At 41.6% G+C, this 13,979-nt stretch overlaps 1 protein-coding gene across 2 annotated transcripts in view; it reads left to right on the top strand.

Moving 5' to 3' along the window:
* LOC147019667 (endosome/lysosome-associated apoptosis and autophagy regulator family member 2-like) overlaps positions 1-13,979 on the top strand; it is a 46,276-nt gene that overhangs the window by 13,492 nt on the left and 18,805 nt on the right. The window contains exons 6-13 of one of the 2 annotated variants that reach the window (XM_085894271.1): positions 2,170-2,275; positions 4,193-4,342; positions 4,474-4,562; positions 5,840-6,017; positions 8,749-8,874; positions 9,880-9,970; positions 12,606-12,699; positions 13,160-13,294. In XM_085894271.1, coding sequence (XP_085750397.1) covers positions 2,170-2,275; positions 4,193-4,342; positions 4,474-4,562; positions 5,840-6,017; positions 8,749-8,874; positions 9,880-9,970; positions 12,606-12,699; positions 13,160-13,294 — 969 coding nt within the window. Of the gene's footprint in view, positions 1-2,169; positions 2,276-2,353; positions 3,703-4,192; positions 4,343-4,473; positions 4,563-5,839; positions 6,018-8,748; positions 8,875-9,879; positions 9,971-12,605; positions 12,700-13,159; positions 13,295-13,979 lie in introns of those variants that run through there. The other variant, XM_085894273.1, reaches the window with a different exon arrangement.

Genomic DNA, 13,979 nt, shown 5'->3' with positions numbered 1-13,979 from the left:
TAACACCGCTCGGTTATCCCGATAGTACGGAACGGGTCGCTTCAGTGGCCCGTGTCCGGAGTCGACCTGCGGCGAGGTGCGATCGCCCGGTCTACCCTCCGTGTGGGTACTTAGGTAGGTCGAATTTGGCGAACAACCCTATCCCACGCGGGGGGCCAATTGGCACGATCGTGGTGAGGCCGAAAGGCCCACCCGTGACTAGTTCCCCGCGTTAGTCCGAGAGAGTCACGACAGAATTGTCCGTCCGGTGGGCGACGTGCCGCGATTCGAGTTACGTGGCCGCTCACACGCCGGCGGGCGCGAATTCGCAACAATACAATCATTCTAACCTAGCCATGACAGGGAACACAGGGAACGACCATCAATTGCTTTGAAGTATCATATACTTTCATTTTCAACTGGGCCTGAGGGGAAGAAACAAGTGCTGCTGTTGCTGCATTGAAGAGGAAATTGAAAGCCTAAGTCAGGTTAGTGAACACTGTGTACTTGAACTCACTTATTGATTGTATAATAGATTACAAATGCTGATTTTCGAACCTATATGCCATACGTACATGTACATTATTGCTCATATCTCAGAAACTATTGGAGTGCTCATAAAAAAATTTATGTGGAAGCTTCTTGACATCATAAGGTACCTCTGGGATGAATTTGAACGATACATTTTTTGGGGATTCACGATTGAAGTTTATATTTTGTGATAACTTTTTTGTGGTTGGAGGTAGGAAAATGTTGCCCAGACAAATTCATAGGGCATGAAAATACCTTTATAATGACACCAAAACCAGCTCTCTAGGTGTTATACTTTTAGAGATGTGGCCATTTGAATTTGCGACGTCGAGCTAATTAGTCCAAAGTTGGTTAGTCTGTATGTCACTAATTAAGAGGCTGTTAGCAAAAATATTTGAGTTCTTGCCGTTTTTCATGGGTCCCAATTGGTTCCCAAAGTTTTACAAAAATCTGAGAGATGACGGCAGATTCTTTGATGATTTGACATGGAATGACCCATGTGACACAGAAGATTGCGTAGGATTGGGTTATTTGGTCATGAATATTAATGATGTGGATCATATAGTTATATTGTGTAAGATAGTTGGTCATGTGACATGTATGATGTTTTCGATTGGGAATGCAAATTTCACACAAAAGGGATTCAATGTTCATATATTTTGGGGGTGAGTCGGCCATCATGGATCCGATCTCAAAAAAAACATGGCAGGCATATGTACGCCATCATTCCTCATCTGTGTGCCAAGTTTTAACAAGATCGGTCAATGCATGTCATGGAAATGGTTGAGGATGTGTTCAATATTGGGCTTTCTTTTTTTTTCAACTAAAATGGCCACCAGTCTACCAGTCGGCCATCTTTGATCACATCATGAAACAAAATGATGTGCATATGTATACCATAATGTGTTATCTTTGTGCCAAGTACGAACAAAATCGATCCATACATGTCTGAGATGCCGTTGCAGACGCACGCATGCACACACAGACGTGGAAATAGAGACAAAATGCATAAGCCCCTGTTTTGGACGAGGTCCATTGGGGGGATAATAATGTGTGCTAACGGTAATAATGATGTTTTCTAACAGCGTTTTTGTAAGAATAAATATGTAGGCTCTCAAGCAAGACACTGCAAACAAATTTGTTTGAACTGTCACACAATAAAACAAGAATGGTACCCAGTAGAGCGCATACCTCTGCCAAGCTGAACAGTTTATGTTTTGTATCTCACTGATGGGCTGGATCTGCATCCGAACCTGGATCAAAATGTAATCAGCTTGTTCTTGTCACCGAACCAACTCATCAGCTTAGTTTTGTCATAATCTCGTGTTTCGAGATTCATGCTATAATCGTTTTTGGCGCCATCTCTCAATTGTGATGAATCACTTAGAATTCTCGTATCCGGATCCAGATCTTCACCAAAATCGAATCAGTCCGTCCTTTGGGGCACGCCCAACCTGTCAACCAAGTTTCATCCGAATCCACCTATAACGTTTTGAGATATTATGCTCATAGGCAGACAGACAGACAGACAGACAGACAGCCAAAAAAGACAAACAGGGATGAAAACATAACCTCCGTACCTCCATCCACCTTTGGTGGTGGCGGTAATAATCAGCTACAGGTTAAACTTTAAAAAAAAAATAAAGTGTTGTGTTGCAGGTGAAGTTGCCTGAAGGAAATACTGTCATGTCATGGCGGACAGCTGGAGTTGGATCATTGGAATCATTGTTAAAGCCAGTGCGTATCCAGTCAGTATTCATTACAGGTATGCCATCAATACTTTTTGTTTGCCTGCATGCATTATTATATACATACATACATACATACATACATACATGATATACCTGTAACAGAGATAGTACTGCATCACACCATTGGTTATGTTAGTATGTTGAGCAAGTGCAGCTGGAATTTTCACATAAAAATGATATGCTCTCAAGCTTAAAATGATACAGACAATTGTCTATTTTTGTTTATGCAGAGATGGAGACTCATGGAAGAGCTGAAATCTTATTGAAAGAAACAAACCTACTGTGACCATTTTCACTTTGATAACTCTCCTGTTGCTCAAACCAACAAACATTACAAACCACGACCTCTCACTCACACTCGGTGACGGAGAGGCATCGCATATGGTCGGATTAATAAAGAAGACATCTAAAGATGGCTATTTCATCCTGTGGGGACAATCCACATCCACGGCCTTCATCCGAAACTTGATGAAGTACTGTTCTCCTCTTTGTGCTGGCACCCCTACCTCACATCTTGCTCAGCTTGATGCCGTGGAAACCAAGGCCTTTAATATTATTGGAATCTCTCATGATGAAGCTGAGTCTGTGGGCCTATCACTTTCCTATTGCTGACCGTTCTGTGGTCTCTGTCTTCTGCCTACTTTCTGGCATTGCACCCTCTACCCTCTCCATGCTTTGGTCCCCCATGTATCTTCAGGGCGCACACGGTCAACCAGCAACTCTATTCTCATCAAACAACCTCAATCCAGGATCACCGCTCACCTCCACTCATTTATTCCTCTTTTTTTTTCCTGCCTGTGGAATCAACTTCCACATTCTCTTCAATCTCATTCTTCCCTCCAGGTCTTCCAGACAGCTCTTCACCACCATCTCAGATCATCCCCAATCTAAAACCATGATCTTTTCTACAACCGTTTAAACCATCCCTTCCACCCAAATTTTGCTTCTGTATCCATCTTGTCCTTAATGGTTAGGGTGGTGGGCTTGGGATCCGAGGATCCTGAGTTCAAATCCCACTCAGCTGTAGAATTAATACGAGGTGGGGTTGACTCTGCCTGTCATCCTTCCGATGTCAGCAAAATGAGTGCCAGCTTTCTGGTATCCTGTGTCGTAGTGGCAACCCGTCCAGGATTGCACCCACTGGCCAAGGAGACTGCTTAGGCAGCACCAACGCTTTGCATAGAGTATGGTCCCATTGGATGGATGGATCCATCTTGTCCCCCTCTTGCATTCTCCATTACCTCTCACCCTTTCCCACATCCCTTGTTTCTCCATCTCCATCTACCCCCCCTCCCCTTTCCACCACCACCCTCCTGCAGACAGAGAAGGAGGAATTTCCCCCTTCTCCTATTCCTTTTGTTTTGTTGCGTCCTGATCTGTTCCATGTTCAAGCTCTTCCACGAATCTCGACCCTGGATCCAAAAAACAAACAAAATATCAGGTTGGTGTGCTCCTATGTTAGTTGGAGAAGAAAAGCTTTTACTTACTGTGGTTACGACAAAAATATGAGCAGGTGCACACATGTGATATCATAAGACAAAGCTTATCAGTCAAATGAAAATCTTCATTGCCAATAATAATTTTCTTGGTCAGAAAACATTTTTGAAAATAAGTTTTCGTGAAACAACAAAACCATGAGAATTGTTTTCTTGCAGCTAGAAACACTATCTCATGGTTTTCTTATTTTAAAAAGCACTTTCTTCTTAAGAAAATTATTTTTGGCAGTGTAGACTAAGCACCAAGAATAATCCAAAGAAAATGGATGTTATCATCCATGCCTGCAGTGGTATGGAGTTGTCCTGAAAAATAAATCATGACTTATCTGCCTATCTTTGCATAACGAGCTCTTGTTTTCCGCTCACGCTACACGGTCGACACCCATCTCACGGCACTGCAGTTCCTTCATACAGATTTGGTGTTTATATTTTCAGGAGTGGCCTATTCTTCAGCTTGCTCTCCATGTCCCCCTGGAACCTACTCCATGGGAAATGGGACGACAGAATGCTTGCTGTGCAAGAGGAACACTCACGCTCTTCGAGGATTCACCAGCTGTGCACCTTGTCCTCCAAAAATGTATTCTGGTAGGCAAGGGCTCATCTAAGTGCAACAAAAGGTTGAAGGGAAAATTGGAGCAGAAGAGAACATGGAACGTTGTTAAAGCGTTACATTTTAACATACAAATCACGGGCACACATCATTCCATTTCCGACAGATCCAGGCTCAAGCGTTTGTAAGATTCAGCAGCCTTGCGGAGACAGCGACTATTATCGTTTCCAAAATCCCTGCATCAAGAATAACACGGTAAAGCTTATCTTGCTGTCGAGTATCCAAGACAACTGCACCGTGTTATTGTCTTCCACTCGCACCAGTCACTCATTTTCACTTCCTCTGACATCTTTGTCTGTCTTTTGCATCTAAATATCAATGCAATGTCATTGTTATTTATTTAACTTTGCATTGACAAGTACAATGAGCTCAGAGTTAGCTCATTGGCAACTGATTCCTTGGTTGAACAGCAATCTGTTCCATGGTCAAAGCAACACCGAGCATTGTTGGCCAGGTATATATGTATGCAGCCTTTTGAACTCATGCAAGAACAACTGCATTTTGAATATTTTGGAACCAAGCTACCAGTGAGTGCTAGCAGGAGTCAGTTACTGATAAATCCAGATCAAACTGAGTGGTCAATGTCAGGTTAAAGTTGCCTACATTAAGATCCCATCTGCCATTTCCTGGTCAATTTAACTAGCACATCATGGTTTATATTTTCCTTCACCTAAGCTGGGAAACAAATGTACTCCGATAACTATTATGTACAAGGGGAATTGAGAAACTTATTGGCCGAACAGGCATATAATACAAAGAATGATGTTGAAAACATTTTTAACCCCTCCTCGAACCCCTCCTCATACGTTTGAAACATTGCCACTGGCAATGAAAGTAAATTTTAACTTTTTTTGAGCACAGGCATATGCTTGTTGCAATCTCTGAGCCAATCTGTAAGCTTTTGGCAAGAGATGAACAAGCGAATATAGAGTGGGAGTGGGGACAGAGAGTGGGATCACTTCAATGATGAGCACAGATAAGAGCTGAAAGGGTGGTCCTGACTCTAGAGGAACACACTCACCCTTAAGCTGTCTGGCCTGGGTTGGAATCCCAACCCAGCTATAATCTGTCATCCCGGTGTTTCAAAGCTGGGTGATTCGTCAATGCGTGTGCCGTCCCTCGGATGGACGTTAAACTGGGCGTTCTGTCTGCTGGCATTTGTTGGTGGGCGTTAAACATCCCACGGCGTCCTTCGCAAAGAGTATATGAGCTATTGCTGGCACACTCAACAAATTCCAAATTCCTTCCCTAACCAGTAGAGAGCACTGCATCAGTGGCACAGCTGCACCCTCAGCCAATGATGCTGCCCTTCAGCCTTGTGCTACATGCAAAATAAGAACACAGATAGAAAGTGGGTTATGCTGTTCAGATGGAATAATGAGAGGCAATATGGAGAGAGCTTATGAGGTCCTACAGAAGAAGACAATGGTTTGTGGAATCCTTTAGCTTTTGCTCTTTTGCCTGGCTTGCAGGCACGAATCACATTCCACTGGGTGGAACCAAAGGTTTGCTTGGATGATGTTCCCAACTCTGTGCAACTGCCACCTGAGCAGATTTCAAGCTGTGCTCCTTGCAATCCCGGATACAGCCCAAAGCCTGAGGGCGGGTGCTTACCATGCCCACATGGTACTATCTCTATTGGCTCTTCTGGTAAGATCTTTCGTCAAACATCCAGTTACCATGTAAAAAATACACCCGTGTGTTTACTGTAAAATGAAGATCGCATCTTCCTTATTAAGGCAAATGTGAAGATGCATCTGTAGATAGGTAGAGCAATGCATAGAATCAACAGTACGTTGACTGAGGAATGTTAACCGCTGTGGGAAGCATGAAGAAGCTGACGTTTCAGGTGTTAACCCTTCATCAGAGCAGAATAAATATAGGATTTGGGCTAGTGCTGATATAGGGTAGGAGTGAGTCAGAGAGCGGAGTCAGTGGTCAGGGAGCACGTGGGGGTGAGAATGGCTGATGTTGACAGGAAGGGTCAGGGTTCAGAGGTTAAAATTCAAGGGGACTGGGTCTGGGTGAAAAGTGAAAATAATAGGGGAAAAAAAACCAAGAGGTGACAGAAGGATGTTAGATCGATAAACTAAAACAATTTTAAAAACGTGACACAAATTAAAATAATAATATTAAAATTCAATAGCAAATGAAAATTGAAAAATAAAGAATGGTAATTAAAATAGAGAGAGAAAAAAGGAAGAAAGAGGCAAGAGGGTGAGAAAAGAGGAAAAGGAGGGCAGGAGGGAAAAGGAGGGCAGGACCTGTCTTCAAAGGGAGAGGAAAAATGAAGGAGAGCAAAGATAGATAAAATGAAATAAGGTAAAAGGGATAAACAGAGAGAGGGAAAATCAGAAAGGCATAAGAGACAGAGATCTTTAAAGTGAATGAAAAGCGCTCGTTGATCCCGCAGGGAGCCAACGTACCGATCCTGTAGATAAGGCTTAGTTAGCACTTTGCACTTGCAACTGTCCGTGGTGCTGAACTCATTGAATAATTAGAGAAGTGTCTTTGTGTGTCTCTGTTTTTATTTGACTTTTCTGCATTCCTGAACCGCTGGATGGGGGTGCACAGAAAGGTGTTAGGTTAAAGTCCTGGGGATTCAGGGAGTGGGGGGGGGGGAGACCCCAATTCACTCCATGTAAATAATATGTATGGTGCAGCATGGGAGGGGTATTATAAACCAAAATACAACATTTCTGGAGAAATGAACCTGTCCGTAATGGCGGGTTCTTCACTCTGGAACAAAAGACAGAATGTAGGCTGAAGGGAGAGGGGAGAAAACACAATAATCTGGAAAGGAAGTGATGGTCTTGGGAATGGGTTTATGAGTGTTAAAAAAAAGTTCGGTATGAGGTATGAGAAACAGGCCCATTGAAGCCCTGAAAATAAAAGTGAGATTTAACAAACAAGGAAGTTGGTTCTATGAGGAGAAAAGCAGAACAAACAAGAAGCGAATACTTTGATATCACGCGCTGGGGGCAGTAAAAGTCAAGGTTAAGAATGATGAAACAATTTTGCAGTTATAAAATTTAAATGTAGACACGGTGAATTAGCATGCATGACGGGAAGAGTTGTGACGTTGGACAAATTCCTATCTATAGCCCTCAGATCAAAGGGACGTACGCGGCCATAAGTGTGACAGAAGACACAGGACAGAATAGCCAATTATATAACAGCGCGATGTCGCCGTGCTGTAATAACCACTTCTGTCACCAAAAAAGAGGAAAAAATCACCTCCACAAGACGTTTTAAAAACACTTCTGGTGAAAAAAAATTAATAACGAGAGTTACAACGCTGCGCGTCAACAACGAACGGAACAGGAAGATTATCACTTCCTGCTCAGAAAATCAACTTCCGGCGTCACACAGAAAACGATTCAGCACAAAAAACGTCGCTCTTCCGCATTAACCCCGCCCACAATTCACCCAGCAATCTCCACCCACATCACACCCAACAATAAGTGTGACAGAAGACACAGGACAGAATAGACAATTATATAACAGCGCGATGTCGCCGCACTGTAATGAGTGGAGGTGATCAGTAAGCCTGGATTTTAAGAGTTTGACCAGAAGTGGGTTACTGGCAGATCACGTGTGCCCTGCAGAGACCCGAGAGAGTTAGGGGTTTGGGGGGGGGGTGACAGAGCCTGGAAAGGGCAAAGGGAGGAAGATCAAAAAGGATGAAGTATAAGACAGAGATTCCACTGACCTGTCTGCCATACGGCAGTAATAGGCCAAGAGGTTAAGTGTCATTGCGAGAGATTACAATAATTTTGAAGGCCTTATTCTCCATGACATCAAGATGTGAAAGGTGTAAAGCAGCATCACCATCCAAAAAGGGAAGCAGTACTCTATAGGCTGTGGATGAAAACCTTGTAAGATAATAGAAGTTCAGATTTGCTCAGGAAAGATGACCCAACGGAGAATTTCCAGCCGATAGCCGGCTTTGGAGGCCAACAGGGATACGTGGTTTGCACAAAAGAGATCTTGGTTGATGGTGAGGTCTAGAAGTTTAGGGGACTGCACTTCTTCAATTTGATTGTTCAGAAAGTAGATAGGAGAGTTTGCTAGACGGTCATTTTGGGGACAGAGAGTGGGAGATTTGTCAAGGTTGAAAGACTTATTCCACGTGTTCGACCAACTCCTGATGTACAAAAATACATTCATGAAGCATCATGAAAGATATCAACAGCAAAGGGTAGAAGGTGAACATATTGATAATAAAATGGTGGGGCATCATTTATCACATTTGATTGACTCGAGCGTGATCACATTTGTGGAAAGTGGTACTTATTAGTACTGCAAGGTGTGATGTATCGGTGCAGCCTGGAAACCATCCAACTTTCCAAATGATATAACATCGCATGGTGCCGTGCAGTGTGCACAGCATGCCCAACAGGCATGGAGCCAATATACGGTCTCGAATATCGTTGGTGGGGCACTCTTCCGGAGAACATGGAGGTTGCTTGTTTCAGCAGTGGTGAGCACTGCGATGGGAGCAAAGGTATGATTATATTCTTTTTTTCATTTCTTCTCTTTTAAACCTCATGATGTGAAAATTTATGGCATCCATCACCTGAAAAAACTGCCATTATATGTTCTCTTTAAATATTCTTTCATGATGCACAGAGGGGGGGGGGGGACAGGCTTAAAGGGGAGCTCATAAATCTTGAGTTGGGTCCAAACACTCATCTCGTATCTTGACATTATTATGAGGAACATTACAAATTCAAAAACTTTGGGTATTTTGAGTTATGGTTCCCGCAGGGTGTCCGTGGTGTCCCGCTTTTTGAAGAATATTGTTCCCACTATTTAATTTTAAATTATATAATTTTTTTTCTTCAATTTCCCCCCCCCCTAATTTTCAATTATTTAACTATTTAAATGTTTGATTATTTAATATTTAAATTTATTTATTTTATTATTTTCCCCCCAATTTAAAATAATTTCATTTTCAATTTTTGAAAATATTTTTAAACTATTTTATTTTTCCATTTTTTCAAGTGCTCCCAATTGGCTAATATTACAAGTTGGCGAAACCGGGAACCATCAGCGATCTCCGATTGCAGCTGTCTCGTTTTATTTTAAAACATACAAATAGGGGTGACAAGGTTATCAAACTGTTGACTGCTGTAACGTGAACTGTGAAGACTGCTGTAACGTGTTCCCTAAGTAATTGATGTCAGGATTTAAAAAAAAAACAGGTGTGTGTACACCTGCTCATGATAGAAGAATTAAGACGAAGACTTTGATAATTTTCAATTGTGAAATGTATATGCAATCGTTTTTGACGTTCTCACTCTTTTACACTCATATATATATGTGTATATGTATATATATATATATATATATATATATATATATATATATATATATATATATATATATATATATATATATATATTTACTGGTCAAACTAACTTCTCTTGTATTTAAATAAAAATAAATGAAGATTTGCTTGGTAGAAAAGTTCAGATAAGATTAATTATGTTTGCAATTTGGTTTACAGGTTGGCATTTGGCAAGGGACTACATCCAAATGGGACATGGGATTTCAGATAATGACTACTTGGTGCTCATGTTGAAAGTCCATGGATTCAAGTATGGAGTGCTAAATAAACATCATTAAATGTGATATGTTTTCCTGATACTGTTGTTTTACTCATAAATGTTTGACCCAAGTGCATTTTCGAGAATGCAAGTGAGAATCAAGTTTTCGCAATGCTATTATTAAAATAATGTGGTGCAGCATGTACGGCAGTTTGCTATTTAATGCTATTCTAGTATGTCTCATTGGGCTGGTAGGATGGCCTAGAGGTATGCACACTCGCCTCTAAGCTGTCTATCCTGGGTTTAAATCTCGACTCAGCTGTAAACTGTCATCCTGGTGTTTCACAGGCAGGGTGATTCATCAATGTGTGTGTCGTCCTTTGGATGGACGTTATACTGGGAGTCCCATCTGTCTGTGTTAGTTGGTTGAAGTTAAACACCCCATGGTGTCCTTCACGAAGAGTAGATGAGTTATTGCCAGCACCATGAACAAATTACAAATGCCTGCCCCAACTACAGTTGGAATGGCAATGGCAAACCACCCAGTATATAACCCTTGCTCAGGAACCTGCTTTGGCAGCACCGAAGTGCTGTAGAGAGAGAGAGAGGGAGAGAGAGAGAGAGAGAGGAGAGGAGAGGAGAGGAGAGGAGAGGAGAGGAGAGGAGAGGAGAGGAGAGGAGAGGAGAGGAGAGGAGAGGAGAGGAGAGGAGAGGAGAGGAGTGGCGAGATGAAGATATAGAGATGATATATATATATATATATATATATATATATATATATATATATATATATATATATATATATATATATTTCTTCTTACATATATATTTATATATATGGAGAGAGAGAGATAGAGATAGAGATATAGAGACAGATTGATCATTATTCTTGGGTTATAAGCAATGAAGAAAATGTAATCGTATTTATTTACAACAAAGTGCCTGAAAGAAATTAAAAATGGATTCCTAACATTAACAGATGAACACGAATTTAGCTGAAAAGAGAGACATCACCAAAGCTTTTCATCTTGCACTCGTTGGGACAATTGCATGAATGCTGCATATCACAGATCAAAACAATTGATACTAACACATGGTTACTAACTGGCTCACTCACATAAGGCACATCAGAGCTGCGAGTTATTGAGGGAACCCAAGACTTCCCACAATTCTGCAGTTACATCAAAACGAGCGAGGCGTTTGCACGAACTCTTTTTTTTTGTTGTTTGCAAAGAACGGGACTTTGCGTGTGTATAAATGTGGCTTCCATTATGTGTAAATGTGCCGCACCGCGTGCTTGGCCATGATCCGAAACCAATCAGTACGACAGTTTTTTTTCTGTGCATTCTGGATTGTTCAGCAGATGCTGTCTGATCTCGGAAATGCAATTTTGGGCAAGCATTTTGGTCGGGCTTTTGCATGTGCAAACTGGTTGTATACACCTGTAGCTTGACTGTTATAAATTGTCAAGTGGAACATGTTGGGCTGACAGGATGGCTTTAGAGCTACACTCACTCTAAGCTGTCTAGCTTGAGTTTGAATCCTGACCTAGCTATGAACTTTCATCCTGGTGTTTCACAGGCAGGGTGATCTATCAATGTGTGTACGGTCCCTCTGATGGATGTTTAATGGGAATCCCATATGCCAGCATTCATTAGTGGACGGTAAAGATTCCATGATGTCTTTTGTGAAGAGTAGGCAAGTTATCACCGGAACCATGAATGAACTAGATTACTAGAGGGTATTGATCGAATACATACCCTGCGCAGTCTTGGGAAGGACTCGGTGCAAGCCAACTTTTTTGTTTTTCAGGTTTTTTTTTCTTTGATCCAATATGGCTGCCAGACCATGTGACCGATGACATCATCTTTATCAAACCAAATTTCCCATGGGTAGTTGATCAATTAGTTAAATTTTGCATCGATCGGTGAAGCAGTTTCTCCTAGCAAGATTTTCAAAGATTTTCTCTTCGATCCAATATGGCTGCCAGACCGCGTGACGCATGATGGTCATTTTTATGAAAATCCTGTTCAAATTTCAAGTCAATCGGATGGAAATTGAGGATTTCAGAAATGTGGCCTATGCTGAACTTTTGGTCTATGTTGACCTCAAAAAGAATTGGTGGTTCAATTCAGTGACCTGATGTGCAAATCCTCTTCAAATTTTAAGTCGATCGCATAAAAATTGAGGATTTCAGAAAATTGGCTTATGTTGACCTTTGGCCTATGTTGACGTCAAAAGATTGACATGGTCATGTAACATGTGGTAAAGTTTCAATTTCCTCCGCTGAATGATTTTCGATGTACGCTCTTAACAAAATGCAGACACGATGTACGCCATACGTACGTGCGCGACTGATCGCTTAACCCTGCTTTTCGCTTCGTGAGCGCAGGGTAATTACAAATTCCTGCCCTAACTAGCAGAGGGCATTGCATCAGTGGCACAGCCGCAGCCTCAGCCAGTGATGCTACCCCACAGCCTAGTGCTGCATACGAACGAAGAAAAATAGAACGTGCTGCTTTATTCGGCCTGATAGTGGTGTTACCAAGCCTTAAATTATTTTTTAATCCACTGAACTATAATAATCAGATTCTCACTTGGAAATCTTATATTCACAAAAACAACTTCATTTCACCCATGACCTTCGAGGGCTTTGTGCTAAGATTGTGGGCACCGTATGTTGCAGATCGACGCGTGCCGAGGGAACGGACCCAGTCGCAGAAATTCGATTCGAATTTGAAACAAACTGCACCGTGGAATGTGAATTCTTCTTCACGGTGGTATGTTTTCCATTGGCGTTTCGACATCGTACTTCCACCTCTACCTGTATTTGCACCTATATGATGTTTATTATTACCTGCATCACATCTTTTTTGCTTCATTTTGTTTCGACCAATGTATTCACCATGATATTGTCAGGGATGCATCTGTAAAGTGCAGCAAACATATTACAGTGGTTTTTACACGAGGTTGCTGCACAGTAAAGTGCTCTGAATGATGTCCACACACCATGTGAGGTTACAATGGAGCACCGTTATATTTGTACTCACGATACTGTAGAAGAACTCCATATGAGATTACATATTGTGAAGTCAGATTTTGTGTTTGCAATTCGCTGAATGAAATCGTAAGAGCACTCGTGTTTGTCATTGTAAATGTACTTGTGTTCAATGTTGTTTGCAATGTACAGCTTGCTAACTACAGTTTGTACAGTAATGGCAGGCCTGTTCTTTTGTGCAGACAAAAGGTGAAAAGGTGACCCAGCTGAAGCAATCTTGGCATGGAACTCAGTCACGCAAAGTTTTTCTTCACCTTATCAACTCCGAGAGCAACGCCACTTTCTCCTGGATTTTTCAGAAAACTCCAGTTGGAAAGGTGAGGTCACCATGAAATCCTGCTCTCCTTCTGCTATATCTTTTATGGCTTCCGTGCCACAATCATAGCCTGGACCCACTGACATTTTCTAGAAGCTATTAATCGGTTAGAGATGGGATTTTTTTGCCATTCCTTGCATTGTAAGACCCCTGTTTTTTATTTCAGGTTTTGTGGTTGTTCGTGTTCGTTTGTATTGTTCGCCTGACGTGGTGCTTGCAAACATAATACAGTACCTGCCACCAGACTTCAAAAATATTTGCCCGGAATCATCATTCTACATCACCAGTTTCCACATTTTGAGGCTTCTACTCACATATTCTTTGCAGACACTGTGCATTGACAACATGAAAGGGTTATGACCCCCACGTAGATACCGAATACTAGGCTTAAGCAATTGGTTCACTCCATCCGTCTGTCTAAAGACATCAGTCTACGATCGAGGAAATTCTTAATTTCAATTGAATTCATATTTTGAACACTGTAGAACACGAATCCGAACAAGAATCTGAGTACAAACCTGCAGTTTAACAGTACTTTGCCTCTGAATTTGGCAAATTGTACAGAATGTCAACCTGTGGGTGCATGCACATGCACAAAGAGGAGTAAGGTAATCTTTTTTTTTTTACTCTGTCTGCCTGTCTGGCAGTCAAACAAAATTGAAAATCATTCCAAACAGGAAACTTAT

Source organism: Eptatretus burgeri, chromosome 9 (assembly GCF_056783735.1).
Source record: "Eptatretus burgeri isolate ZD-2024b chromosome 9, Ebu_testis_v1, whole genome shotgun sequence".
In the NCBI taxonomy this organism is placed as follows: domain Eukaryota; kingdom Metazoa; phylum Chordata; class Myxini; order Myxiniformes; family Myxinidae; genus Eptatretus; species Eptatretus burgeri.
The sequence above is the reverse complement of the archived record's forward strand: the minus strand, read 5'-3'. Positions and strand labels throughout refer to the sequence as shown.